The sequence below is a fragment of the Aulonocara stuartgranti genome (genome assembly GCF_965226115.1).
Source record: "Aulonocara stuartgranti genome assembly, chromosome: 23".
Classification (NCBI taxonomy): domain Eukaryota; kingdom Metazoa; phylum Chordata; class Actinopteri; order Cichliformes; family Cichlidae; genus Aulonocara; species Aulonocara stuartgranti.
This window is the reverse complement of record NC_138958.1, coordinates 8,841,901-8,867,744: the sequence shown is the minus strand read 5'-3', so window position 1 is coordinate 8,867,744 and position 25,844 is coordinate 8,841,901. Positions and strand designations below refer to the sequence as shown.

At 38.4% G+C, this 25,844-nt stretch overlaps 2 protein-coding genes across 7 annotated transcripts in view; one reads left to right on the top strand and one right to left on the bottom strand.

Annotated features, from left to right (window-relative positions):
- The first annotated feature begins 10 nt into the window (after positions 1–10).
- fip1l1a (FIP1 like 1a) lies at positions 11–24,699 on the top strand. 2 transcript variants are annotated; one of them, XM_082524020.1, is made up of 13 exons: positions 11–152; positions 466–542; positions 1,892–1,929; positions 2,418–2,513; positions 2,614–2,711; positions 2,858–2,943; positions 5,243–5,339; positions 5,654–5,762; positions 8,911–8,947; positions 11,907–11,947; positions 12,393–12,564; positions 23,614–23,730; positions 23,825–24,699. In XM_082524020.1, exons 2-13 carry the CDS (start codon positions 490–492, stop codon positions 23,940–23,942), a joined length of 1,062 nt encoding a protein of 353 aa, XP_082380146.1. In that variant the 5' UTR covers positions 11–152; positions 466–489; the 3' UTR covers positions 23,943–24,699. The 2 variants fall into 2 exon arrangements, with proteins under 2 accessions (XP_082380146.1, XP_082380145.1); XM_082524019.1 differs by having other exon boundaries at positions 23,822–24,699.
- lnx1 (ligand of numb-protein X 1) overlaps positions 24,274–25,844 on the bottom strand; it is a 36,973-nt gene continuing 35,402 nt past the window's right edge. For all 5 annotated transcript variants that reach the window (XM_082524012.1, XM_082524015.1, XM_082524014.1 and 2 more), the window contains 2 exons: positions 25,384–25,542; positions 24,274–25,278 (listed from right to left, as the gene is read on the bottom strand). In XM_082524012.1, coding sequence (XP_082380138.1) covers positions 25,143–25,278; positions 25,384–25,542 — 295 coding nt within the window. In that variant the 3' untranslated portion in view covers positions 24,274–25,142. The remainder of the gene's footprint in view (positions 25,279–25,383; positions 25,543–25,844) is intronic.

Sequence of the window (25,844 nt, the reverse complement as noted above, 5' to 3'; positions counted from 1 at the left end):
AACGTCGTTGCTATGACAATAAGCAGTATCCCGAGAACAATCGTTACAGAGTTAATAAAGGAAAACTTTTTATGCAATATTCTCACGAAGTATCTAGACTTTCACTACCATAACCAAGAACGACAAGAGCTAAAAGGGGGAAGATCCAGCGGGTAAATTTAATCTCAAAAATTATGTTAAACATGTGAAGTTTAATTAGTCTTGATGGATTTTAAGCTAATTGAAATTAGTCATGGCGATTTGTTGACACGAGCTTCCTTCATTAAAAAACGAATTTAAATGACAGTTGGCACAAACAATTAAACCCCTAAAAATGTTTAATGCTTAGAGTTATGAGTTCCTCTTTATATTTGTTTAAATCACTTCCCCCAGCGTTTAACGGAAAGATACCATAGCTTAGTTTAAAGAGGCCAGCTGTTTCTTCTGTTTTCAATAGAGCCACTTTGATTTTAATGTGCCTCCAAGTTCCTTGTTTTAGGGGTATATGACATGAACGCCACAGATGACCGACACGAGATACAAAGGGTTGGACTCTCACCCAGGTGTGTAGCCAGTGCCTTAAATAAATAAGTGTGCAAATTTACAGTTGTGTACAGCCATTGTTCTGGCATTGCGCGTGTATATATATGTGCATATATGTATATAAGGCGTAGTGGTACTCGACACTGGACCAGTAAGGGTCCCCACGCTAACCAAGCAGGGGACCCTTTATATGTCAAGACAATATTCTAAATAATAAAAAAAATATACATGAAATGTTGTTTAAATTAAGTTAAACCACTAAAAACTAAAGGAAACAATTCAATACAAAAGAATACAAAATTATTGAAAGTTACAAAGCAATATTAATTTTGTTGTCATGAATTAGAAGGAGTTAGATACTCGTCTCACAGGCCGTAAATTGCAGTGAGCAGTAGACAAATTGAAAATAAACTGTAATGGCATGATTATTTCCAACAGTATTATACTAATGAAGCGTTCAGGTATAATACAGTTTTCACAGTACGATAATGACATTATAGTTGCACAATACATGTGACGGCACCTTGTGTGCTGCCCGAAATGTGCAATCAGTCATGTCGAGCATTAAAAAGAATTTGATGCTCATTAACTCGCTGTCAGGCGAGAGGTATTTGTTTGTGAGCTGGGAAATGGGGATGTTAGCAATCATACAACTGGAGCCCTGATTTTTTTTTTTTTTTTTTTTTGTATGTTTACACCAGCCTTTATGCCTCAGAATAAATGTAGCATAACATGCCAATTACAGTTAGTGACTGTAAAGGATACTAAGGCTTAAACAATGTTGTTTTTTGGGCGGGATAGTTTAGTTGTTTTTGCATTTGGGAATTTGTTTGAAATCATGCAAGCAATTTAAAGAACAACAGTGTCACTTACGTTGATCAGTGCCTAATGGGAAAAAAAATACCCACATGAAAAACCTGAACGTGAATAGACATGGTTAAATGCCATTTTTCACTTGTACCCATCAAGGTTTAGTGTTCTTGCAGTAATGTAAAATCATTCTGACAATTATCTGTGTGAGTGGAAATTCTTTTCTATTTTGATGATTTGATATTATTTTCATCCCTTTCTTTTGTTTATGGGACAATTTGAAAACTGTCCAAGATGATAATGACATATTATTTTGAATTTTTCCAGCTTTTTATTGTGTTTTTGTAGCTGTTAGGTATGTTATGAATGGGCCTTATTTGTCAAAAACCCCCTTCTGTCAAAAATTTGCTTTGAGATATTTTCATAGTGTTTAAGTTAACGCGTTGTGTCATCAGCACTCAACCCAGACAGAAGTGTTTCTTTCTGTTATTTAAAGTTACTAATGATGATGATAGAGATAACAGTGGTGATGATGTGAGGGCCTCCTTATTTCTTGCAGTACATTTATGCATCTTAGGAGGACACAACATGTAGGTGGTGAGTAGTGACAACCCTTTTGAGATTTTTGGGCAACACAAATGACAGTGAAACATTAAACAAAACAGCCACACAAAGACCAGGCTTTATTGTAAACTTGGTTTAAGAAATAAGAAGACTATAAGATATAAATGTCTTATATCAGTTAACTGATATGCATTCAGCTTCCAAAGACACACAGTGACTATATTTCTCCTCAGAGTCAGCCAAGAATTTAAATATAGAATTTTACAGTGAAAACGATCAGCCTATTAGAGAACCCAGTGACCATTTGACATTTAAAAAAGTACACTTTCAGTCATTTTACACATATTCATAATTAGTTCACATTGAGAATGTCAGCTTCATTACTGCAAATCAGCTGACTTAACTCAGATCTTTATGATTTAAAATATTCCTTATTGAAAATAAATGAGAAATGACGATATATGTGACAAATATATGAAATGTATGTGACATCATTATGTCTGCATTGGGATGATTTACAGGTACTACAAATGACCTATTGTTAGAAAAAGTCCAAGGAAATGAAGAAATTAACCAGAAAGTAGAGTTTTTGGAGAAAAAGCCATGGAGAAAAGCTGGTAAGTATTGTTGTTTGACCTGACACATCAATGAGATTCTTGTATGCATTCAGTAATTACATTCAGACCTATTCATTACCATTTAGTGTTTTTATTTTAGGTGCTAACATCTCAGATTACTTTAACTATGGTTTTGATGAAGAAAGCTGGAATGCTTACTGTAGGAAACAAGCAAAACTTCATGGCATGATAAGAAAGGTAAATGCTAAAGACAGGGTAAGATAATGCTATCACTAATGTGATTTAGTCAGCCTTCTTTTTAAAGAGACCCTTCACTTAAACAGGAGAACATAGTTAGGAATAATAAATCAGACTGAAACTTGAGAAATTGTTATTCTGCTCAGGCCCAGAAGAGGCACACTGGATATGAAGAAGAGGAGGTGTTTTGTGCTTATTCTTCCCCAGGCAGACCATCTATTGTAGCTTTCAGGTCAGTAATATGTCTTCTCCATACTGTTATATTTTGTGCCTTCAGTCCTACAACCTCTATCCCATTCTATGCTACTGCTCTGAGCTCAGAGCCAGAAGAAGCTGGCAGCTGGTTTTTTCTGTTTGTTTGTGACACGGCAACTATCTGCCTGATGCCATCTGTTTTCTGTGATCCTAAGATGTGCTCAGCATATTAGGGTTGTTTTGGCAAGGGATTGCAAAATGTTGAGGTAAACACAGACTTATGTTCATCTGTTAAAGCCCAAGGCAAAATTTCATCGAAGGTTAAAGCTTTTTAAAAAATTTTTAGGCTTTGTGCCATTCTTTTTTCCCGTATTTATATTTCATACATTTATGATTTATCTGCTAACAACAGTGACACTACTTTGTGATCATAGCTTGTCTTGGGCACAAGTCAATGCTTATTTACAGTTGTGCTTTACTTGAGCAGGGTAAAAGGTTTAAGCAGAGACTATTTAAACCACTTTTGTTCATTTGAAGATAAGAAGACTTATCTGAACACAAAATAACTGTGTTAACATTCATAGGCCAATTGGAGTCAGGAAAAACCCTGATTAGTATTTCCATTTTAGGTTCTTTAATGTAACCCTATGCCAGCAGAAATTAATGCAGATTTTTACTCCAACTTTAACAGCCGCTGTAGTTTTAGTTAAAAATTGTAGTAATTCATTAGAATTTAGTGTAATAAATATATAATTGTAGAACTGATTAGGCGAATAGCGTCTCTGTTTACTGTATACTGTTCTTTTGATACATTAGATGATTTAGGCACTGCTGGTACATTTACAAAATGGATGAGCTGGAGGTGCCATCCATCAGTGTGGGAGCATTGGACTTTTAGATGACACTGAATTTGTGGATCGAGACAATAGAAAAAAAAAAGAGATTTTCAGCTTTCTGTAAATGACCTCCTCTGTTGCTATTCCAGGAGTGTAGCGGTGTGTTTTTCCAAGCCATGACTCACTAATGAAAAATGCTGCAGACAAGTGCAAATATAAAAGGTTTGGCATTTTGACGTCACAGTTTGCGATTGCAGCGACCAATTCATCAAACATAACTAGATTGGGCTTTATAACCCAGTTAGTGCCAAATCTTTATGTGTAGACAAGTGTGTTTTTCCTGCAAAGAGATATTTTTGGTGCATTGCTAAACAGATTTCAATTAAAATTTTTAACAAATCCTGTTTGGTTTTGATTTATTCGAGGTCATAAATAACACTGTGAACAGACCTCTGTCAAATAGGGTAACACAGTTGCAGGGGTTTTGCTTTATGGATGGATTGTGCTTAGATGCAAAGTAAGTCATCAACGAATCAAAAAAAAAAATCGTGTACACACTCATGAGGGGCCTGTTTTGTTTTTTTTTTTAATGCTAGGAAAAAACATTCACTCTCAGCAAGCACTTTGCAGCTATTTATAAAACCATGCTTTCAGCCATTGAGTGAAGCTGTCCCATGCAAAACAGGTTCTTTACCACTGCTTCTATTCATTTACTTTAATGGTGATTAAGATGTCTGTTGGATGCCTTGACCATCATCTGAGACTGACTGACAGAAATGGCCAGCCAGTTTAAGATCTGTCCTACTTGATGTCATTGTTCTCCATCGGCAAGTTTACCCTTAGGAGGAGGACACAGATCTGAGTCATGTGTGTGTCATGTCTCTCTCCCTATGTGACAGCGATTGACCAAGACCCTCTTTATTCAAAGAGGGTCTACTGTTTGGTTAAGGAATTTACTAGTGTGTTACATGATAATGTAGTAAAGATTTTGGTTTGTTTTTGTGCAGCTCAGGTCAAAAGTGTTTGTGTTCTCAGATCTGGAGCAAAGAGACATTAAGGAGCTGCAGGCACTTCCCTATTGAGTTGCCATTAGATGTAGGCGTTTTTACTTTTTTATGTATGCTTTTCTCTACTGTTGATAAAGTCCTTGTGACAGAAGCGGGTTAACATTCCGCTTGTGTGCGTATGTGTGTGTATGAGCTCACTCGGGGTGAGTGTAGCAGGGTTTAGGGCTGTAAAGGGCTGTTTTGTGAAGATGGCAAGATGACCCAGATAAGGAGGTTTAATGCGTTAATGGACCTGCAGGGGGTTTAAGTAAGGACATTGAAAGTGACATTAGGATAAATGAATGTCCTGTTTTTAAAAATGTTATATAAGTGCACATCAGCATCACATTAAAAAGAAGGATTTATGTATGAGAACCCCCACTTGCCTTTTTTAGGACATTATCAAAACATTGTATGTATTTGTACAGTCTTTATCATATTACCTGATCAACAGAGATTCAGATCCTATCACTAATTTGGCTGGAGGACAACCTGAATCCAGCAGAGAGGATGGGCACCAATGTCATAATGATGGAGGCAGCAACACTCAGGTATTATGTTAGTATGGGTTTAATAAGGATGGGCACCAATGCAGGAGGACCTGAAATGATCAGTCTCGGAAGCTATAATTAAACCTTTTGGCATGAACCAACCTGCAGACAATTGATTGAACTATGGGAATTTCAATTAACATAGCATTTTTATTGTGTTCTGCACAGAATTTTTGTAAAAAAAAAACTATATGTGTATTAAGCTACTGGTTCAGCCTACAACTTTATTGTTGATAGTTTGTCGCTGTCATTTTTTTAAATGAGATTTCTTTTTATTGTTGTCATAAATAACAGTAACTATCTTTATTTTTCAGGTTGTTTGTGAGATGTGCCATTATGAGGACAGCAGTAATACTAATCAGCTGCCACCTCCACTCAGCAAGAACTCTTTCTTTAAATTTATTAAAAAGAGAGTTCCACCACGTAAGTCACTCTGCTATTGGAATGCAACACATTTACTTATATTAATGCTTATTTACTATATTTACAAAACTATTTGAGAAAGGTTCTTGTATGTTCTTTTTCATGTGACATGATAATTATGAACATGTGAGTTATCTGCGGGAGAATATTTAGATTTAATACTAAGATTTTCAGGTGTTAAGGCCCCAAAGAGAACCCTCTGTTGGACACATCATGCATCATGCAGCTGCACAAATGACTAATAGCAATCAGACCATGTGTTTGTGAAGCTGCAACACGTGTCATAATAAATTATCCTGTGGAGTTGAAGGACAGAGGTGAACTTAACTGTGTGTATACGTGTGTATCTCTGCACCTGCCTGCATGTGTTTGAAGGCACTGTATGGATATATGTCTTCCTGCAGTCAGGTATCTAGTGCTGTCCAGGTGGGAGTCCATCAGTCTTTAGACTTCCTCTTAGTCTTTGCAGTGAATCATATTGAAATCCAGGAAGGCTCCCTGGCGCAAGCACACAGCTGAGCACATGCCATATCTTCATCTTCAAAGGCTCTGAAATAGAAATGCCGGCTTAGGCCTGCTTGCCCCTTACCCTCCGAGCCCCATACTGCACAGCAAAACCCGTGCCAGAGCCACTAATACAACCAAAATATCAAACATCCTGCCGGCACCAGCTTTGAAGTTATATGCATAGCTTTAATGCCGACCACTCCCCTTTCTTTAAGTTATAGGCCCTGTCTCCTTGTGTGAGGCAAATGTGTAGCATGATAAAAATAGCCCCTGGTAAAAAAAAGAAAAAAGTTGCTGGGTCTGCAGATTGAGGCACGAGAAAAGTGCTGAACAGACCCAACTGTGGGGAATAGGGCAGAGGAAAAGAAGGGGCTGTTTTAATTTTTGGTTTGTTTTTCAGTAAGGTCACATTAGATGCCAAGTGTTTTTCATAGGTGCACATTTTGGAGTGGAGCTGTGTCATTACAGGGTTGTACTTGTGTCATCTATCAGTGCAGCACAGTGAAGGTGATGCTGCCTGCTGCTGTGCACTGCAGCTAATCTTCCATACAGCTGGTTACTGGGTCACTATAATCACTGTAGCAACAGAGCTTGTATGTGAATGTCCTCGCTGACTGAACTGAGCAGATTTTTAAACTCTTTTAAAAAACTGACTATGCAAGTAAATGCCCCGTGATGAACAATCAGAGCAACATTAGGACTATTACCAATAAGACTTTTTAAAAAAATGCTTTTTTAACCTTATAATTTTTTTGTTTTGTTTTGATTCATAACATAAAAAAAATCTGTGCCCTGTATTGATTTTCAGCTTTAGAGTGGAGAATGCTAGTTTTCTTGTAAAGAGCTGATGGCTGTGCTTTTAACAGGTGACAGTGTAATGACAGGATGCTGTCACTGCAAGAAGATTTATGCACATCTGTCCTTGCAGATTGCTGCATCTGAGAGTATGGGAGACAGTAGCCTTTACACTAACAAAGATCACTTGGGCCTGTGCTGCAGTGCAGAACAGCAGCCAGTTGTCCCATGTGAAATATCAGCTCCATCTAAAACACTGCAGCCTGTAGCTCTGTAAAGCATTAGCACGAGACTCAAAACCACGCAAAAACAATCAGATGCAATTAGCCCTCAGCCATTTGCTCTCTCATATGCTGCCAAGCATGCAACTCTAGCCTCCATCAAACACTCACTTGAGATCACCACAGGTAAAAACAATTACTCACTCACGCTAACCTTGATGGCATGTTTATGGACAAGCTGCTGTGTACTTTGTGCATCTGCTTGTGTATACAGTATGCATTGCATAGCATTCCATTAGCAAAGTTACTAATACTGCCAATCACATTTTACAATCCACTTAGATTTTCTGTAGTATAATTCATTCTACAAACTCTTTGTGATGTCTCATGCAGTGACCTCATCTATTTGCAGTAATGAGAGCTTGTCGCAGATGTTTTTTTACATGCTGCACTCTTCATGTTCCTGATTATTCACATCATGGAATCACATTAAAGGGAATTACCTGAAGACCCTCCAGGCTACACTCTCAGACTTCGATGTCTTGAATTTTGAGAAGTTTGTACGTGTATGTTAAATTCTGCTCTTTTCTTTGGGTGTCCAGGTGTCTCAAGTATCAAAAACCACACTCCTCCATGAGCACTTCGGGCCATCTCAACTCTGTGGAACTTGTATTTGAACGGGAAAAAACAGTGTTTTAGATTTATTCACAGGACGGCATCTTGATGTTCTTTCAAATTCAGGCAGCTCATATGTACAGCACACATAGCAGCTCATATTCTTCTTCTTCCTGCTTCAACCAAGCTGTTTCTAGCCACTCTCACGTTAGGGGTCTTTAAAAAAAAAGTAGGAGATGGTATCCAGATGTGAATGTGTGCTTGTGCCTTGAGTCTTCAAAGGAATCTCTCTATATATGTGTGCTTGTATGTGTGTCTTTATGTGTACACACATTGGCTCCGTACAGCAAGTGTGAGAGCTGATTTTGCAGCTTGGTCACGTAAAATTTGAGCATTATAACAAGTGGGTCCATTAAGTGTGCACTCAAGCATTTGACTTGTTCTGTTTTATTGATGGAGGAAAAGGCAAGTAGCACTTGCTACATTTTGTTGCACTGACATTTTGAGGCTGATCTAATTTCTTAAGATTAAAAGATGCAGCACTATAAATTATGAATGCATGTTCCTGGTAATGGGTTATATTTTTTCATATTCTTTTATATTGTTTCTGTTATTTGTCTTGTGTTTCTGTTATTTGTTGCTATATTAATAATAACAAAACATCTTCTCACGTTTAATGTATGATTTTAGACTATTTCTGTTTCCATTTGATTAAAATATTTGGCCTGTGTTGGACAAAATCTGCATTTGGAATATGTATAATATTCTAAACCTTCTAAACTGTTAAGGGGTACAACCTTTAATATGCAGCTTTTTCGTGAATTTTCATGCAATAATTAAATAATTATTTTCTTTGCTCTAATTAAAGCAGCAAATTATTGTGGGTATATTATTATTTCCCTTTTGAGGTTGAATGTAGTTACGGTATTAAAATCTTTTTTTTTTTTTTGGAATTTCAGTATTACTGAAGAGAACAATAGATAACTTTGCTGTCTTCTTTTCCTGCTCAGGTCCCCAACCTCCCTCCTCTACTGCTACTTCGGTCAGGTGAGCCCTATAATGTGTCTATCTTTATGCATCAGTTGTAGGTCAGCTCTATATGTAATGACCGTAATGAGGAGAAACTGAAGGTTACTGTGTCAGTGAAAAAGTGAAAACCAGACTCCCTCACAAATTCAGCAAATGTGCAGGGAGGGAAAGAAAAATGTTACTCAGAGACTGGACTAGAAATCATTAGTCAAGCGATTATTACGTTAGTGTGAAAGGAAGTAACTCAAAAGTTTGATAAAACAACTTCTGAAACAGACCAGGTGTCTCTAGTTAGACTCTAAAGATCAACTTGGATTGGGGTTTCTTTTCTGTACACCATGCACTGTTGCTCATCTTCCAACTGAATCAATGGCCATATAAGGTAGAAAGCAAGATAGCAACCTTGTTTGTTCCTCCAGTCTCCTGTTTATCAGTATTCCAGGCACCCCCTCCACTCTGCTTTTCCGATCTATGTCACAACCTGTCTGCAAACTCCCACATTTCAGCAGTAATTTACACAACTTGGATCACAAGTGGGCCACGTTGTACCCCTCTTGCATTTTCTTACATGTTAATGAATGCAGCCCTACTCCATTTGTGTTTGCTGCTGTGCTTGTTTCACTTGGATGCTGTCTGTATCCAGCCTTCCTGAGTCCAGCTCTGTTTGTCTGTCTCACTAGCTTCCTGTTCCTTCATCTTTTCTCTCTTTTCTCATTCCTATTTTTTCCCTTCCCCTAATTTGCTGTGTCTGATGTGTGCCTAAATGTGCTCAGTACTTTGTCCATAAAGATGGTTTTTCTCACATCTCAGTCCATCTGCCAAATCCTCACATCCTTCAGGGACTTACTGTTCCTATGAACTCTGCCAGCCATCTCCTGTGTGCTTTATGAATAATTTCCTTTTAAACTTTTAAAAAAAAGTATACACATGTGCAGTGATAGTCCTGGTTTCACTGTTGCCTTTCCCTTGGGGCTATTAGGAACAGCAGGTATTTCTGGCATCATCTTGGCCTTGACATGCCATGCTGCAATGAGGGCCAAGGGTCCTGAGGGCTTCAAAAATACTTAAGATCTGATTAGACTGTGGCAATTCTACAACATTGTTCCCTTATAGTGACAGGATGTAGCAATTAATCTCAAAATGAAAATGTCCCTTTGTAGGAAAATTAACTAACAAACAAAAATCACTGGAAAAATTATTCAAAATGAGCTAAATTTTAATGTGGTAAAGTTAACTGTTCAGGCAGTGGTAGTGTAAAATCATGTTCATCTATGTTTTATACATATCTCACAATAATATTCCTTTAGTCATCCTAGAGGGAGGCCGAATCAGTATAAAAACTGTGATCTATTAATAAAGGAACGTTAGAGCATGATAATGACTTGCATGTTTGCCATATCTTCCATAGAGTTTTATCACACATCTATAACTTTATTTTGGTGTGTGTTCAATCAGTCTCCTCGACCAAAGCTGTTGATTCTGAGCATTATCAACCTTCAAGTGTATATTACATTACCAATCTTTTTGGGCTTTGCTACCTGTCACATGCTCAGAGAACCAGACTCCCTCTTCCATTCATTGATTCTTCTCCATTCATAAGTAAGTCTTTTAACTTCTTGTGCATCTGTTGAGCCAAAAATAAAATTCCTCAGCGATGGAACTGTTTACTTTTGGATTTATGGAGCAACATAACTGGGCTCACACCTGTTGGAAAGGCGTTCATTTGGATGAGCTTCAAACAAAAGCCAAGTTCACATTCAGCTCATTCGGAAGTTTTCAGTTGGAGGCAAGTGTGCCCTGGCCACGTGGACGGACAGAAGACCCAGATTTTATCAGTAATATGCCCTCCATCCGTTCCTCTTGCGTTGGCGAGCACACACTATGCCTTGACAATGAGCCAGTCACTTCAAACACTTGGAGAACACAGCTGTGCATTTGTAAAAGTGCTTTGATCCTTTTGCAGACCCGCTTCTTTTATTTTTTCCTTCACTGATTCATCTGTAAATTTGTTTGCTCATGCGGTTTCCTTTTTTAGAATGCACATTAACATTCCTTAAACATTAAAGACAGTAAACAGACAATTACAAATACAATCTGCCAGAAGCAGATAAAAAGAGACTGTCGAGGGTCATCTTGTAGCTGGATCCAAATTGAGGATGCAGGAAACAGGAAATAAGCTCAAAACTCAGCTTCAATGCTGTAGGGAATAAAGAAATCCAAAAACATTACAGAGCAGAACCAAACAATCCAAATACCAGAAACTTTCTGGGAACACATGGCAAGGAGATACACAGCAATCAGGGACAACATAATAAAGGACAAAGGGAGACGTAGACGATAGACACAAGAAAATGAGAGTGTGGTAACAGGTGTGAAAACAGCCGAGGACCTTTAACATAATGACACAAGAAGAAAAACTTGACACAAGACACAGAGAACAATGGTCACCAAAATAAAGCAAAGTGACCCACAACAGAACAGGGCGACAAGAATAAAGTGACACAACTAACAGGAGAACAAGAACGAGAAAAAGACAAATTCCGAGACAAGACTGAGAGAACCAAATGGCATGACAAAAGGGAATTATCTAATAAATGGCACAATAAAACACATAGTATACATAATAACTATAAATAATACAGAACTGGAATATAAATCACATTTCAAAACCAAAAGAATCATTTATACAGTTCTCAGAACTCTGGGCCTCAGACACATACGGTTGGTGTAAATCTATGTGTAATGTATGTTGTCCTTTTGTTAGATCTGCTAATACTACTAATTGTATGTTTTAATAAATTCTGCTCAGTAACAGTAATTTGTCTTTTTAAAAAAATTCAAAAATGCTATCATGAAAGCCTTCTTAATGCCATTTATGGAAACTGAAGTTTGAAAAAAAGAATGTAAACTTGGATCATCTGTAAAGGTCTGATGTAAATATAGGATTTTCACATATTTCTTTATTTTCTATTTTCAGTGGGAACTCTACAAGTTTTAACAGCCCATCAGCTTCATCAAGTATGTACATTTGTCCATAAGAGATAGTGTTTCATATTTATTAACTGTTTCAAGATAGATCAGTACTGTATATTACACTGTCTTAGTGAACCTGTTAGGTATGGTGTCCAAGCACTCAACCATTCTGAAAATTACCTTAGGCCGTGCTCTCTCATTCATATTTCTCAGCTGTCTTGAGTATTGGAAAACTGAATCATAATCCTTACTATTCAGCTCCCCTACATATTCAGTTTGAACTTCCAGTATGTGAATATATTTACTAGATCTTTTTCTGTGTTAACCGTTAGAGAAAAAGAAATAGGTGAGAATAGGTGAGAAGAATTGGTTCAAAGCTCAGAGCTAATTGCTAAACAAATGGTAATGCATGTGGTTGTTAGTTGCTCTCCCCAATTTTCTGACCTGGTTTGGTTCTGTTCTTTAATGGGTGTATCATTTTTAATCCCAGGAAGAATCACCATCAGCCCTGGAGTGATTGATACCACCAAGGCTCGGGAATGCTACATATTGCAGGAAAAGCATGACAAGGATAGAGACAGATCCAGAGCGCATGGTCAAGATAAAGAGAACAAAAGAAGCAGAAATAGAGAGGAGGAGGGCTGCTCCTCTTCCTATTATAGGTTGGTCTATGTGAACTGATGATGATTTTATTTAATGTATGTGCTTCAGTTTGCGCTTTGCATTTAGCACAGTGTACTCTCTCCTTTTGTTCTTCCTTTCTCCACTGTTGGGTGCCTCTGCAGTAGTTGAATTTGAATGTCTGCTGTGCAGCTGTGGCCTTCTGGATTAGGCAACATATAATATATTGGAAGTAATCCAGATATTCATTCTCTCCTGGCCTTGTTCAGTATGTGTGTATTTGCAGCCTGCCTGCACACACACACACTGAGGGAGAGAGAGGGCAAGAGAAAGAGAGCAAGAGAGAGAATTTTGCTGTAGAGCAATTGAAAATTTTAGATAAAAGACAAAAACAGAACCAAAAAATGATCATGAGGTGCAGTGTAAAACTCTGTAGCTCTGTTTTTTCAGGTTAGACCAGACAGGGACAAGATATTAGTGCAATATATGGTTGTGAAGCCGCTTCTGTGTTATGTTTGCTGTCTTAGATGGCAGAGAACCGAAGAACCAAAGTTGCTCAAGACAAGTGTTAATAAAAAAATACACTTTAAAAAAGAGTTGCTTTTTATAGATTAATTAGTTCTCTAAATAATTAAGTTTGTGCTTGAAAATACAGACATAAACGACATTATTTTAGTATTTGAACTTACCCAAAAATGTTTCTATTAACACAGCTAAAGGCATTGTATTTGTGAGTGGTTACCCTCTTGGCTCTCCAGCTGATCGCTATAAAATAAACACACTATTGTGAGAAATGGCCCTAGTGAAGAAATGCATACTATTGCAAAAGAGCATAAGGCCATTGTGACAGAAATCAAGACTATTGCAAGACAAGGAAAAATTATTGCCAGCACAGGCATAACTATTTCAGTTTTTCTGGTGCAGTGAGATGAGGGAATAACTTGCTATATTTGCCAGTTATTGCCAGAGAAAGATTGAGTTTGCACTCCTCAGCATGGAAATTGTTTTTCTCTCTCTCTCTGAGGCTCACAGCTGATCGGAGCAGTATAATTTCCTCTCCAATTTTCACATAGTGCCCTACTACCCTATAGTGTGACAGCCTGAGCGCCTGCTGTACAAGCACTCATACATGCTAACATGTGAACAAGCCAAATCATGCCCTACATTTCTCAGTGTTGACCATTAGCCAAATTTCTATTTAATTATTATTAACTTAGACAGCTGTCAACTGTAATACACACAGGCACATCTTTTCACACACTCCTCAGCTGACCTGAAGCTCGTACTATAGGAAAAGGCAGGCTTATAGTATTGTTAGGTTGCGTGGGGTTTTACCTTCTGGAATAGGAATAGGTTCATGTACAGTTCTTTTCTAGTCTACCAGACATACAAGCACTCTTTCGTGTATTATCCACGTAAGTGCTTTCTATCTAACATTCACACACATTCATTGAGAACATCCTGGGGTTAGTAACTTGCCCAAGGATATTTGACATGACTGGGACAGTCAGGGGTCAAACCACCATCTTCCGATTAGTAGATGGCCTGCTATTGCTCCTGAGCTACAGCCAACCCCTTTTGCCTCTAAATACTTGAAACTACAAATATATGCAATGCAGGTGAAATTCTTCTGTTTCTTTGGCTTCCAAAGCTGTAATGTTGTTGATAACAACAAATCCCTGCATCAGCTACTGTAAAAGCGTTGCTGGTAATTAACTTGCAATTAAAATAAGTGCAAAATAGCAAAAATGACAAGCTGAAGTATTTCTTACTGTACTGGGCTCTGTTAAAATATCCTTACATGCTTTTCTGTGCTGTTCAGCACTTTTCCTACTTGAAGTGGTGAGCATTTCATTGAGTGTTTATGCCCTAGATGTTTGAATTCAGGTTTATACATATAGCTCAAAGCAACATTTTGGGTCAAATAAGGGAAGTGGGACATGGGACAGATGGGAAGTTATAGGCTAAATGTAGAAGATCTGAAGAATGGGAATCACATGTGCATGACAGACACACAAGAGATTTAGAGTCATTCTACAGATTTGGTCCCAGCTGACAGGACTATTCCTTTGGCCCAGTGTGTGCTCCTCACACGTTAGTGGCTCTGCTGACGTTTTTGTCCTACATTCTGGTCAGATGATCAGAATTCAGATACGCACACACACACACACACACACACACACACACACACACACACACACACACACACACATGCATATGTACAAGTTCTATGTTTTTGTTACGCTGATTTATTACTGGGCTCTAGATTATTTTTAGAGTAGGCCCAGGGGGATTTATTGTTAGTGTGTGTGTGGGCAGGACAGAGAAGCAGATGGAGACCTCCATAGCTTTGTTAGCCATCCTTATTGTTCACTGACTAAGTCAGTGGGAGTGTTACATGTATGTGTTATTCATTTAGAAACTAGCTAGCCTATTTGTCCTTTGCTTACTCATGCACACAGGCAAAGTGTGGCAAGAGGTTTTCTAAGTATCAGCTACTAGTTATTAGCTGTGACTGTGACATCATGCCTCGGATTTAACCCCACTACTAATAGATTCCACAAGGCTATTGTTCACCAGTACATTTATTCAGACCGAGTGATATATTGTACTTTTCGGGCACACATTCAGTCTGAGTAACTGATTGGCCATTTGGTCAACACTTGCCCCCTAACTGTAAATTTTAGCTTTGGATGATAAACGTAACTTTTTCCAGCTGGCAGTACCTCAGATATTCTTCATTTCCTTCATGCACACATATGCCCGACCTTGCACAACACAGTGACGAATTGCAATATCCTCTTTTTCTCGACATCAGTTCACACAAGGCATAGATCTAATACCTCTTGGATAATTCGATCAAACCTGGATAATAACGGAATTAAGAAATTCTAGTGTGATAAGGAAATTAAAATGATAATTATCTTCTATTAGGTTGGATTAAAAGCATCATTATGCTCCAAGACTCGCTTCAGCGTTAACAGAGGGTATGGCTCACATTTTATTAAAAAGGAGCTAATAGCTGAAAAAAAAAGGTTTGCTGGTATGTTGTGCAACCAAATCAGGCTATTGCTAATTCGGAACAAAACTCCTGAAAGCTTAGCACGTTATTACCTTTGCACTTAATTTATTAGTTGAATTATTTAAAGAATAACATTTCAAAATTACCAAAGTTTTGCCTGTGTTAGGGGGAAACAGTTTTTTCATGCAACTTCATTTTCATCATTTTTGAAACATCAGATTTGGATTTAGAGGTTAGAGCATAGTCTAAATTCCCATGTATTTCTTGATTTTCCTCGGCTACTCTTGTGCCTGATGCCACACTTATCCTGGCCTCAGGGTCTGTCTTGGGGCCTGGACATTCTTTCACCTACATCTGTTTTTACTTTCCTTTCACCAAAGTTTTTTTTATTATCTCTTAGTGTGACATGTTTTTGTCTTTCTCTTTCAGTATCATTCAAGAAACTCATTTTTTTCCCAGAGCTGGTGCCTGTGCCAGATAAATTTTAAAATTACTTCTACATTGTTTGCCTGTCAAGTTTCAAGTTTTATTGTCATGTACAGATAACAGTGTAGCCACATTTATCCATAATGAAATTCTTTGCCTCGTGCTCCTCAGCTTTACATGAGCATATAGAGAGTGTGCAGTTATATTGAGAAGAAAATAACAGAAAATAGCAGTTTATTAGTAATAAAATAATAATAATAATAACAACAATAAAAAAAGAGAGGAAAAAGTATTAAATATTAGAGAATTTAGTTGGTATTTACATTTAAGACAAGTTGGTATTTACAAGTTTGTGCAAGAGTATCTGCAGGTTGTACAAAGTTGTGCAGTGAGCATTTAAGTAGCATTTGTTGAAGTGACAGTGTGCAGAGTCCTGTAATTGTAGTGAGTGTGTAGTGGTGTGTATGGAATGTCAGCAGTTCAAAAGTCTGATAGTTTGTGGTTAAAAACTGTCCCTGTGTCTGGTAATGCGGGTCTGGATGCTCCTGAACCACCTGCCGGACGGCAGGAGTGTGAAAAGTCTGTGGCTGGGGTCAGAGAGGATCCGCTGTGTCTTCCTCATGCAGCGCTGTGTGTAAAGATCCGGTATGGCTGGCAGTTCAGTCCTGGTGATGCGCTGTGCTGATCTCACCACCCTCTGCAGAGCTTTGCGGTCCAGAGCATTACAGCTGCTGTACCAAGTGGTGATGCAGCCAGTCAGAATACTTTCAATGGTGCATTGATAGAAGTTTGTAAGTATTCTGGGGTTCATGCCGAATCTTCTCAGGCGCCGCAGGAAGAAGAGCCGCTGCTTTTGTGATCACACCAACATGGTGTGACCAGCTCAGGTCCTCGCTGATGTTGATGCCCAGGAATCTGAAGCAGCTGACTCTCTCCACCTCTGCTCCTTCGATGTGGATGGGGGGTGTGGTCTCCTGTAATCCACGATGAGCTCCTTGGCTTTGCTGACGTTAAGCAGCAGGTTGTTGTCGCGGCACCATGATGTCAGGGCTCTCACCTCTGCTCTGTATGCTGTCTCATCTCCATCAGAAATGCAGCTGATGATGGTGGTGTCATCTGCAAATTTGATGATAGTGTTGGAGCTATGTGTTGCTGTACAGTCGTGGGTGAACAGGGTGTACAGGGGGCTGAGCAAACATCCCTGGGGGGCACCTGTGCTGAGTGTGAGTGTGGATGAGGTGTTGCTGCCGATCCGAACCACCTGAGGTCTGTCTGTCAGGAGGTCCAGGATCCAGCTGCACAGGGAGGAGTTGATGTTCAGGTCACGGAGTTTCACGATGAGTCTGGATGGTATGATAGTGTTGAAGGCGGAGCTATAGTCGATGAACAGCATCCGCACATATGTGTTTTTCTGGTCCAGGTGAGAGAGGGGCAGTGTGTAGTGCAACTGCTATTGCATCATCTGGTATCTAAATTTCAACCTCAACCTGGATAAAAATAGAACAGAAATTATTTTATTTGGGCAACTCAACACTTTCGATGAGTATGACAGCACCATTGGTCTTTTAGCTTCTTACTGTCACCCAGTTCAAAGAACCTTGATGTGATTTTTGACTTTGCTTTTAAGATAAACAGATTAGCTCTGTTGTTACCTGTGTATTCAAATGAGGCTCCACAGTAAGGTGAAGGCCTACCTCCCTCCACATGACATTGAGAGAGTAATCACACCTTCATTACCTCTCAGTTTAACTATTAATAATTCTTTGCCTTTATCAGTTGCTCCTAGCTTCTTCTGCAGGCTGTACAAAATGCAGCAGCTCGCCTTTTGACAGAAAAGAATGGTCTAATCACATTACACCTGTACTGGCCTCTGTACTGGCTTCCAGTCCATTTCAGGGTCTGTTTTAAATTTGTATTACTTGTTTATAAGAGTATCAGTGGTTGTTTTTACAGCCCTACATTCTTACTAGAGCCCTGAGGTCTATGAAACTATTGCTCTTGGACATTTGTCAATCCAGGCTCAAAAACAGAGGTAACACAGCATTTTTGGTGGTGATCCCTAATCTTTTTGTCACGGTCTGTGTCGGCAGACTGTGGAGAGGTGGGGAAACAGGACCCAAACGCCAGACTCTTCAGTGCAAACAGTGTTTATTTACAAGGTGGTGAAGTAAGCAGCAATAAATCCCCTAGTGTCCCAGACTCCCATGTCGTGTCTTCTTCCCAAAAAGTCCCAGTGTAGTGCTCTCTGCTCCAGTGTCTCTGCACTCCCCGTGCTCACTGCTCTCTCTCGTCCCACGTTCCTCCTGAGGGAAAACAATAGAGGCAGCCATTAACACACTTTATCCCAGCAGGCATACACTCACAGACTTTCCGACTACGCTAGAAGACTGACGTGAAGTCAAACGCAATAATCCAGCGTCGGTGGAAGCTCCATCGCTCTTCTAAATAGCTCCCCCGACGAGCCCAGATGAGGAGCAGGTGTGTGGCAAGGACTTCGGGTGTGGCCAGTCCTCAAGCCAGGCCACGGCCTGAAGGTGCCTGTAACTTCGCCACAGAAAACCGCAACACACACACACACCTGCCTACATACAGATGCGGACAGAGACCAGAGGCAGAGCAGACGACACACCAAATGAGAATAATAATAATAATAATAATAATCACAACAACAACAATCATAGTCCCCACTGCTCACGGACTCCGAGTCCCCAGAGCCGGTCTGTGACACTTTTAAACAACCTAATCTTTGACAAAACAGTTGCACAGTCACTCAATCATTTTGAAACACTGCTCGACACTTTGCTGAGCAGGATACCCGGATGTTTTTATTGTTTTAGTGTGTTTTTTAGTGCATATTTATTGTTGACTGGTTATTGTTAATTATGTATATTTTATATGGCATGAAATTTAAAATTTTAAATGTGCTATAAAAATTTGACTTGACTTTAACTTACATATTTCTAGATGCAGGCACTATAATATCGGCTATAACTCATAGTGACCGTACAGCTTTTATATCTTTGTTTTAGGACTTTCACTCATTGCCAGAAACACTTGTGTGCTTGCTTGCTGTATATTAGCTGATCAAGTCATTGCATACTAGTTATATTTTACGAAACGTACATGTTTCTCACATACAATTTATTTAGTCTTAGATTTATACTCCAATGATTGTAAAATGCACTGACCCTGTCTTTGTTCTCACATACTAATATACAAAAACTGAATAAGGTGAGATTAGAAAGGGTTAGAAGAACATAGCGTTTTACTATTTAAATGAGTCTGATTTGATTTGTGCCTTTTATATGAACCTGTGCAGAAGTAGAGCATAAAACCCAGAGTTAGTCAGCTAATTACTCATTTTATACCACCGGTTATCTAGCAGAGAACATTGAACCAATCCTACATGTCAGTTAATCCAAAACAATGTAATTTACCATAATGAACATATGTAGAAAATTAAAAATAAGGACAACTCTTTCTACCTAAATATCAAATTTCTAAAAAGTGTGTGAGCTTAACACTATGTATAAATTCTGCTATGTGACCTTGATACAAAGAATCTACATGTTAATCAGCTCTAATATGCAAAAGTCCTGCATGTTTATCACAAATCCAAATAGAAGACGTAAGCTTGACAACCCCAATAAAGATTGCATTATTTGGCCATGATTGTGTTTTAAATGATAATTACTACAAAAGAAAAAAAAAACAAATTTCTTTTTCACTGCAAAGCAGTCATCCCTTGCTATACAGGTTGTGTTAATTGAAAAATTGTACTTTGTGTCCACAACACCACTCTCTGAAGAATCAGGGTTTCTCAGTCAGGTTGTGAATTCTACGGTAGTGCTCATCCGGTCAAGCTTGAGCACTAATTTTGAATAAAATAATACAAAAAAATATATGTGAAAGGAGGCTTTTATGCTATAATTTACTCTTTCCTCTGGAGTCATTTGAGTGTGTTTATGGTATTATGTGTGGTGAGATGTTTCTGTGTTAAAACTAATGGCTTTGAGCAAGAACAAATGTGGGCCTAGAGTCCTAGTCCCTGCTGCTAACACAAGAGCTGTCTACAAATATTGAATATATTTAGCTTTTTACTTGCAACAGTTGCCCCTTAAGGCTCTCTCTCTCTTTCTCTGTGTTGTTCAAGTGAATGATAATAATTACTCCAGCTATGTGTGAGCACACTGTCTGCATAAGCAGCGCATCATCTGTACTTTTCTATAGACTTTTTGGAAAAACGGGACGTGAACAGTGCCTTTAGTCTGATGATTCTTAAAGGTCAGGCTGATTATTTTAAAATTACAGACTATTGCTGTGCCAAGGTGGCGAGATGAGCAAGTTAGATAGAGAGGGGAAAAATTATTTTAATACACTACTCATTCACTCTTAGCAGTGGGTAAGATTTTCGCTGTAATAAAACTAATGGTGCTGGCAGACTGAAAGATGTAGAACACTGAAGCAGAAGGAAAAGATTTTATTTACAGAATTCTAAAATAGGAAACAATGTTTCTTTGAAGGCAGAGAACTAGTTGGTCTCTGTCTGATAACATAGTTGCCATTAAGGTGGGCAAGTAATTGGTGAGGATCCAAAGACTTGATGCATAGAAAGCTTGCTGGTAAATATGGAAAACCAAGAGCAGACAGAAAACCCAAATATAATTACGATAAATCAGTCCTGATATTCGGTAAACTGGTGACTGGGAGATGAAAAAATGTATGAATATGAGTATATATCAGAGACCATGTAAAATAAAAATACAGTAATGAAGAATATTTCAACATTGCTGAGTTAATTCATGTGGTGGAATATAGAAAAAGAAGAAGAAGAGGCAATGAAAGCACAAGATAAAATTCAAACAATCAAACAAAATCATACAAATTTAATTTGGAGGAGATAAAAAAATATGTATCCACATAAATGTAAAAACATAATGATTAACAAACTATGTTGGAGCTAACCCATGTTGGGTATAATGTGTTAGAAAGTAACACGTAAAATTTTTTCAGAAATGGAGTAATGTAACAAGTTACTGCGATTCAGTAATCACATTACAGTTCCACTTATGTTGTTACTTGCATTATAAAGTTATAAAGTTATCTGCATTCAGGACCGATAGAAAGACAGAAAACATCAAACGTCTATATTTCTACGTACTTGTGTTACAGTCAGCCGATATTGGTTCAAGGCAGAAAATGATGCATGGGTCTACAAATTTTGATGAATGGAGATATGGACACTACTTTTATTTTTATTGCATGAAAAGACAAGAGCATAAAGGTAAAGTGGAAACTGCATCCAGGACAGAAACAGCTGCATTTTACTTCTAACTCAACATCGGCACTTTGGAAATATCTGCACAGACAGCATGCTAACACAAAGCCAAGAGCCCACATTGATGTTAAAGCTGAGTGTATGCCAACCTGAGTGCAGCGGCATTTTTTTGAGTACCAATACCTTCACTGGTGTGGATGATTTCACAGCTGTATTTAAATGAATTATAACTACTCCATAACTTCGCCTCAGTGGCCGTCTTTGCTACCACAGTAGTACTGCACCCAAACGCACTTTTCTTGCCACTCAGTCCACATTCTTTCATGATGCTTTCAGGTATCTGAATAATTTATCACTCAATGTTCTTCCAAACACTTCATTGCAGTAGGCAAAATCCTCCAGTGTTTTCCTTTCTTATAAGTGGCAAGATGATGAGTTGAGGTACATTTGCTACTTCTGTTGATTTGTTCTAATAGAAAATACGTTTTCTCGCAAGAACACTATCTGAGACTAATATCATCTGAAAGTTATTCATGTCCCTCCATACTATGACATTGGATCAAGGAAGAGCTTTTCAATTTGTTAAATGCCCCTGGCCTTAAAAGAGCAACAACAATTTTTAGCATGGTTTCTTGCATTTTTGCTGTGAACTGAATTACAAAATGAGAAACTATGCTAGCAGCTTAACCCTTTGATATTTACAACCAAGTCAAGTTACTTGAAAATAGTAATTAGTTACTAATTGCTGATTACTTCTCCAAGAAAGTAATCCTGTTACTATACTAATTACTTATTTTCAAAAGTAATTAGCAACTTTATTACTTAGTTACTTTTTAAAAACATAATCCATCATATAATATTGAACCAAATGAAAAAGCCTCTTTTTTTGTTTTATTGGTTTTATTCTTTTAACTACATGCACATTGCATCAAGCAAAAATTTAATTGAATGCAACAGTCTCTGAGTGGAGATTATTTGTTTAACATTTAAACCTATTTTCTGCATATTCCAGCATATAAAAAAATAAATAAAAATTTTTTGTGTTTACACTCACTCTTTCAAATAGATGCAAGTAAAACACAGCAAAAATGTGCCGCAGCAGTCATGTCACTGGGGGGATCTGGGTGTTCCTCTGTGAATTTCACATTGCTGTGGCAGCGTGATAGGTGCTTGCTCAGATTTGAAGTTTTCTTACCACGCAGAATGTACAGGAGATGCTAATGTTCTTGTCACTTTTTACAGAATCAAACTTAAAGTAATGTCAGTACTTCCAATCTTTAAACCCTGCATGGTTGTACTCTCTCCCGCACTTTATATTATCCATTGTTAATCTACACACGTCTGTTGCACACGTCGCATGTTCGTACATCATTGTCATGAGACACTCTCACAAACAAACTCACGGTTTAGTAACGCAGCATGTTTATGGGAACGTAACAGTAATCGAATTACTTTTTTGCAATAGTAATTACTTACTTTACTCGTTACTTGAAAAAAGTAATTGGATTACACTAAGGTGTTACTGACCATCCCTGATAACAACAGAGGAATTTCTCATCATTTTTCAGTTGTAAGCAGTGTTCTAGGTGGTTTGACTGACAGTTTAACAAGCTGCCAGCATAATGGGATAAAATCCATGACATCAAATATTACAAAACAGAGCCATTACATTGGTCCAAAGATGTAATAAGTACCACAATAAAATAGGTTTACTGGCCAAAAAAAGCAGTGCGTAAAACATGTTTAAACATCCTTTTTTCAGGCATTTTTAGCTATTTTTAATAGGATATTTAGTACCTAGAGAGAAAATCAGGCAGAGAATTGGGGAGTGACACGCCTGGATCAGCCTTTTCCTGGTCTTTAAGGTACCTCAAGGTGCTCAATGTAGACACAGAAAAGACCATCTCACTCACTTATAGAACCATTGGACTATAAATTTTAAACCATACATGTTTGCAGCTGCTTTGTCCAATATGTCTCCAGTGCTGATTTAGACTGATTTCACCATGTTTTTGCATGTGTGTTTCCAGAGGTCATATGAACACTAGAATTTAAAACTTATAGGTAACTGCAGTGTGGATGTGTGGCTTTTATGTAAAAGGCATGCTGTGACACTTGTATTGGGCTCTTTGTTACTCAAAGTGGAAGCCGGGGGGAGGTTATAAAAGCTAACACAGTGGTTACAGTTTTAATCCCTTGAGTCATGACTTATCTCTCTTTCACTGGAGCAAAAGAGCAGCAGTCTTCCTGTGGGTCAACAGGCCTTTCCCCCCCCTTTTGTGTTATGTCCCAATGAGAAACTCTCAAGTTTTATCAGTAAGTAATGTAAGAATAAAATAAAAACCATTTTGTTTTCTGCAACAGGGAAGCGCAAATGAAGCACAGGGAGCCTAGGAACCAAGGGTACAAGTATTGCTATGACAGAGGCAGTGGAAAAAAGAGAAAGAGCAACAAAGATGGATCACGAAAAAGATCAGAAAGGTCTAATGAGAAACAAGCGCACTCACATATATGTAAAAGGATGAAAATACTAGAACTAACCTTAATGATCATTATCTTGTGTCTTCAACAGCAGCAGTGTCAGGAGCAGCAGAAGTAGCAGAGATGTTGGTGGGAACAGGGACAGGAGACACAAACAGAAAAGAAACAGAAAAGCCAAGACATGTAGGAAGAACAAGGAAACCAGCAAGTAGTTCTCTCCTAACAAAAAAGGAAATTAAAATCTGACTGACTTTCAGTCTCCCAGCCTGATTAACAGAGAACTGCCCTATGGCCTCTTACATTATATTGTTTCGGAAAATTAATTAATAGATAACATCATTCACAAATTAATATTTTCAGTAGTAATAATTCATTTAAATTAATAATTTTATTTGAAAAACTAAGGATAATTTCATGAATGTTTAGTACACTATGCTTTCATTGTTTCTTTTTCTGTTGATTTTCTTCAGATGAAGGGAATGTGTACATGTAGCTTTGTGAATCCCAGGGTGATATGCTTTTAATCATCTTTGTCACAGCAACCAATTTTTCAAATGATTTTATTGATCAGTTAACCAAATGTACCATCAGATGTACTACACAGGCCGAAGCGTGACAGATAGAACTGCAGTAGATGGGCCTCAGCCCTTCCACTGATACACAGAAACCAAGTCATTTTTTTTCTTAAATGTAAGAAAATTAGTAAGGCCTCCACACTGTTATCTAATTAAATATCTTTTAACATGTTATGAACACATTAATCCTTTATTTTTTCATATATTTTCTTTGCCAGTGGTTTGATAGTTTAGCCATAGCTTCTGACATAACATAAAAAACCTCACAGACTACTACTTGGCAACGTGTCTTCAGATCAACAGATGAAGATGACAACCACTGTCAGTACAAACAGAATAAAGCCTACATTAAAAGGCCATACAACAAACAAACAAAATAAACATATTACAAGTGCTTGGATCTTTTTTAGACACCCAACAGTTACAGTAGAGAAATGTGAGTCCAACTTAACGCATATCCTAACATATAACTACTGGAATTGGCAACATGTTGTGTCTCCTGTCGGTACTCCCACTCGATGCCAGAGAATGATCATGTCCTCTAAACTGATAACACCCAACATCTTAGTTAAAAGTGTCTCAAGCCTGGATCCTCCCAGTTCAGCATTTTCTGAGGGGCACGTTAACCTCTGGTAACAATCCAGTCTTATGTCTGTCCCCCTCCAAACTCCTGCCGAAGTCACGGCTGTCCATCAGACGTGAGGTATCCAAACAGCTACACGACTATTCTAAGCTTCTCCCTCACAGCAAAATTAGGTAGTCAGCCAGACTAAAGCTCTGCCTTTGACATTCCTTGGTCACTGCCACCGAAACAGTGCTGGATGGCTTAAAGCACTGCTACAGCAGGCTACCAGGCCAGGACACTATGGTCAGGGTGATTCTGCCACGGAGCTCCTTCAGAAGGCGAACCAGTGCTGTGTGTGTCATCCCCCAAGTACTCTTTCCATTCACCTCAAGCAGGATGTCCCCACACCTACACAGACAGAGAAATGGGAATTGAAAATGATCTTCTTTGACTTCTAAAACATTTTGCCCATGGGCAATTGTGGAAAAAAAGTGATATGCAACGAGCAGATACCTTATCCTGCCATCATTGTAAGCTGGTGTCCCCTCCACAATCGAGCGGATGAAAAAGGATTGATTGCAGTTGACCTCTTCCTGACCTCCAACAATACTGAAGCCCAGGCTGCCCGAAGTGCTCCGCCGCAGGACGATGTCTTTGCAGCAGTAGAGATGCCTGCATGAGCCAAGAGGGAGATTAATCACACTAATCTCTCAACGGCATCTTTAGATTACACATACTGTGCATCTATACTGAGCATGTGTGCTGTAGATAGAGTGCTGAAATGAGCCCCACTCTAAAGAGAAAGGCCTGGCTAACCTTTGAATGCAGGTGTGATTTGGACTTTGTATCAGTAGTGCACCAAATCACAGTCCAAAGCTAAATTTTCACTGTGACTTAGTGCTTGGTTTCTTTGCATCTCTGTTTCATCATACTTTATAAAACTAGGAGCAGCAGTTGTTTGTCGTTATCAGTAC

Coding starts and splice junctions, on each gene's coding strand:
- fip1l1a (XM_082524019.1), top strand. CDS start 490: ATGAACGCCACAGATGACCGACACGAGATACAAAGGGTTGGACTCTCA. Junction 11,948..12,392: donor CAGCCCATCAGCTTCATCAA/GTATGTACATTT, acceptor TTTTAATCCCAG/GAAGAATCACCATCAGCCCT. Junction 12,565..23,613: donor TGCTCCTCTTCCTATTATAG/GTTGGTCTATGT, acceptor TTTCTGCAACAG/GGAAGCGCAAATGAAGCACA.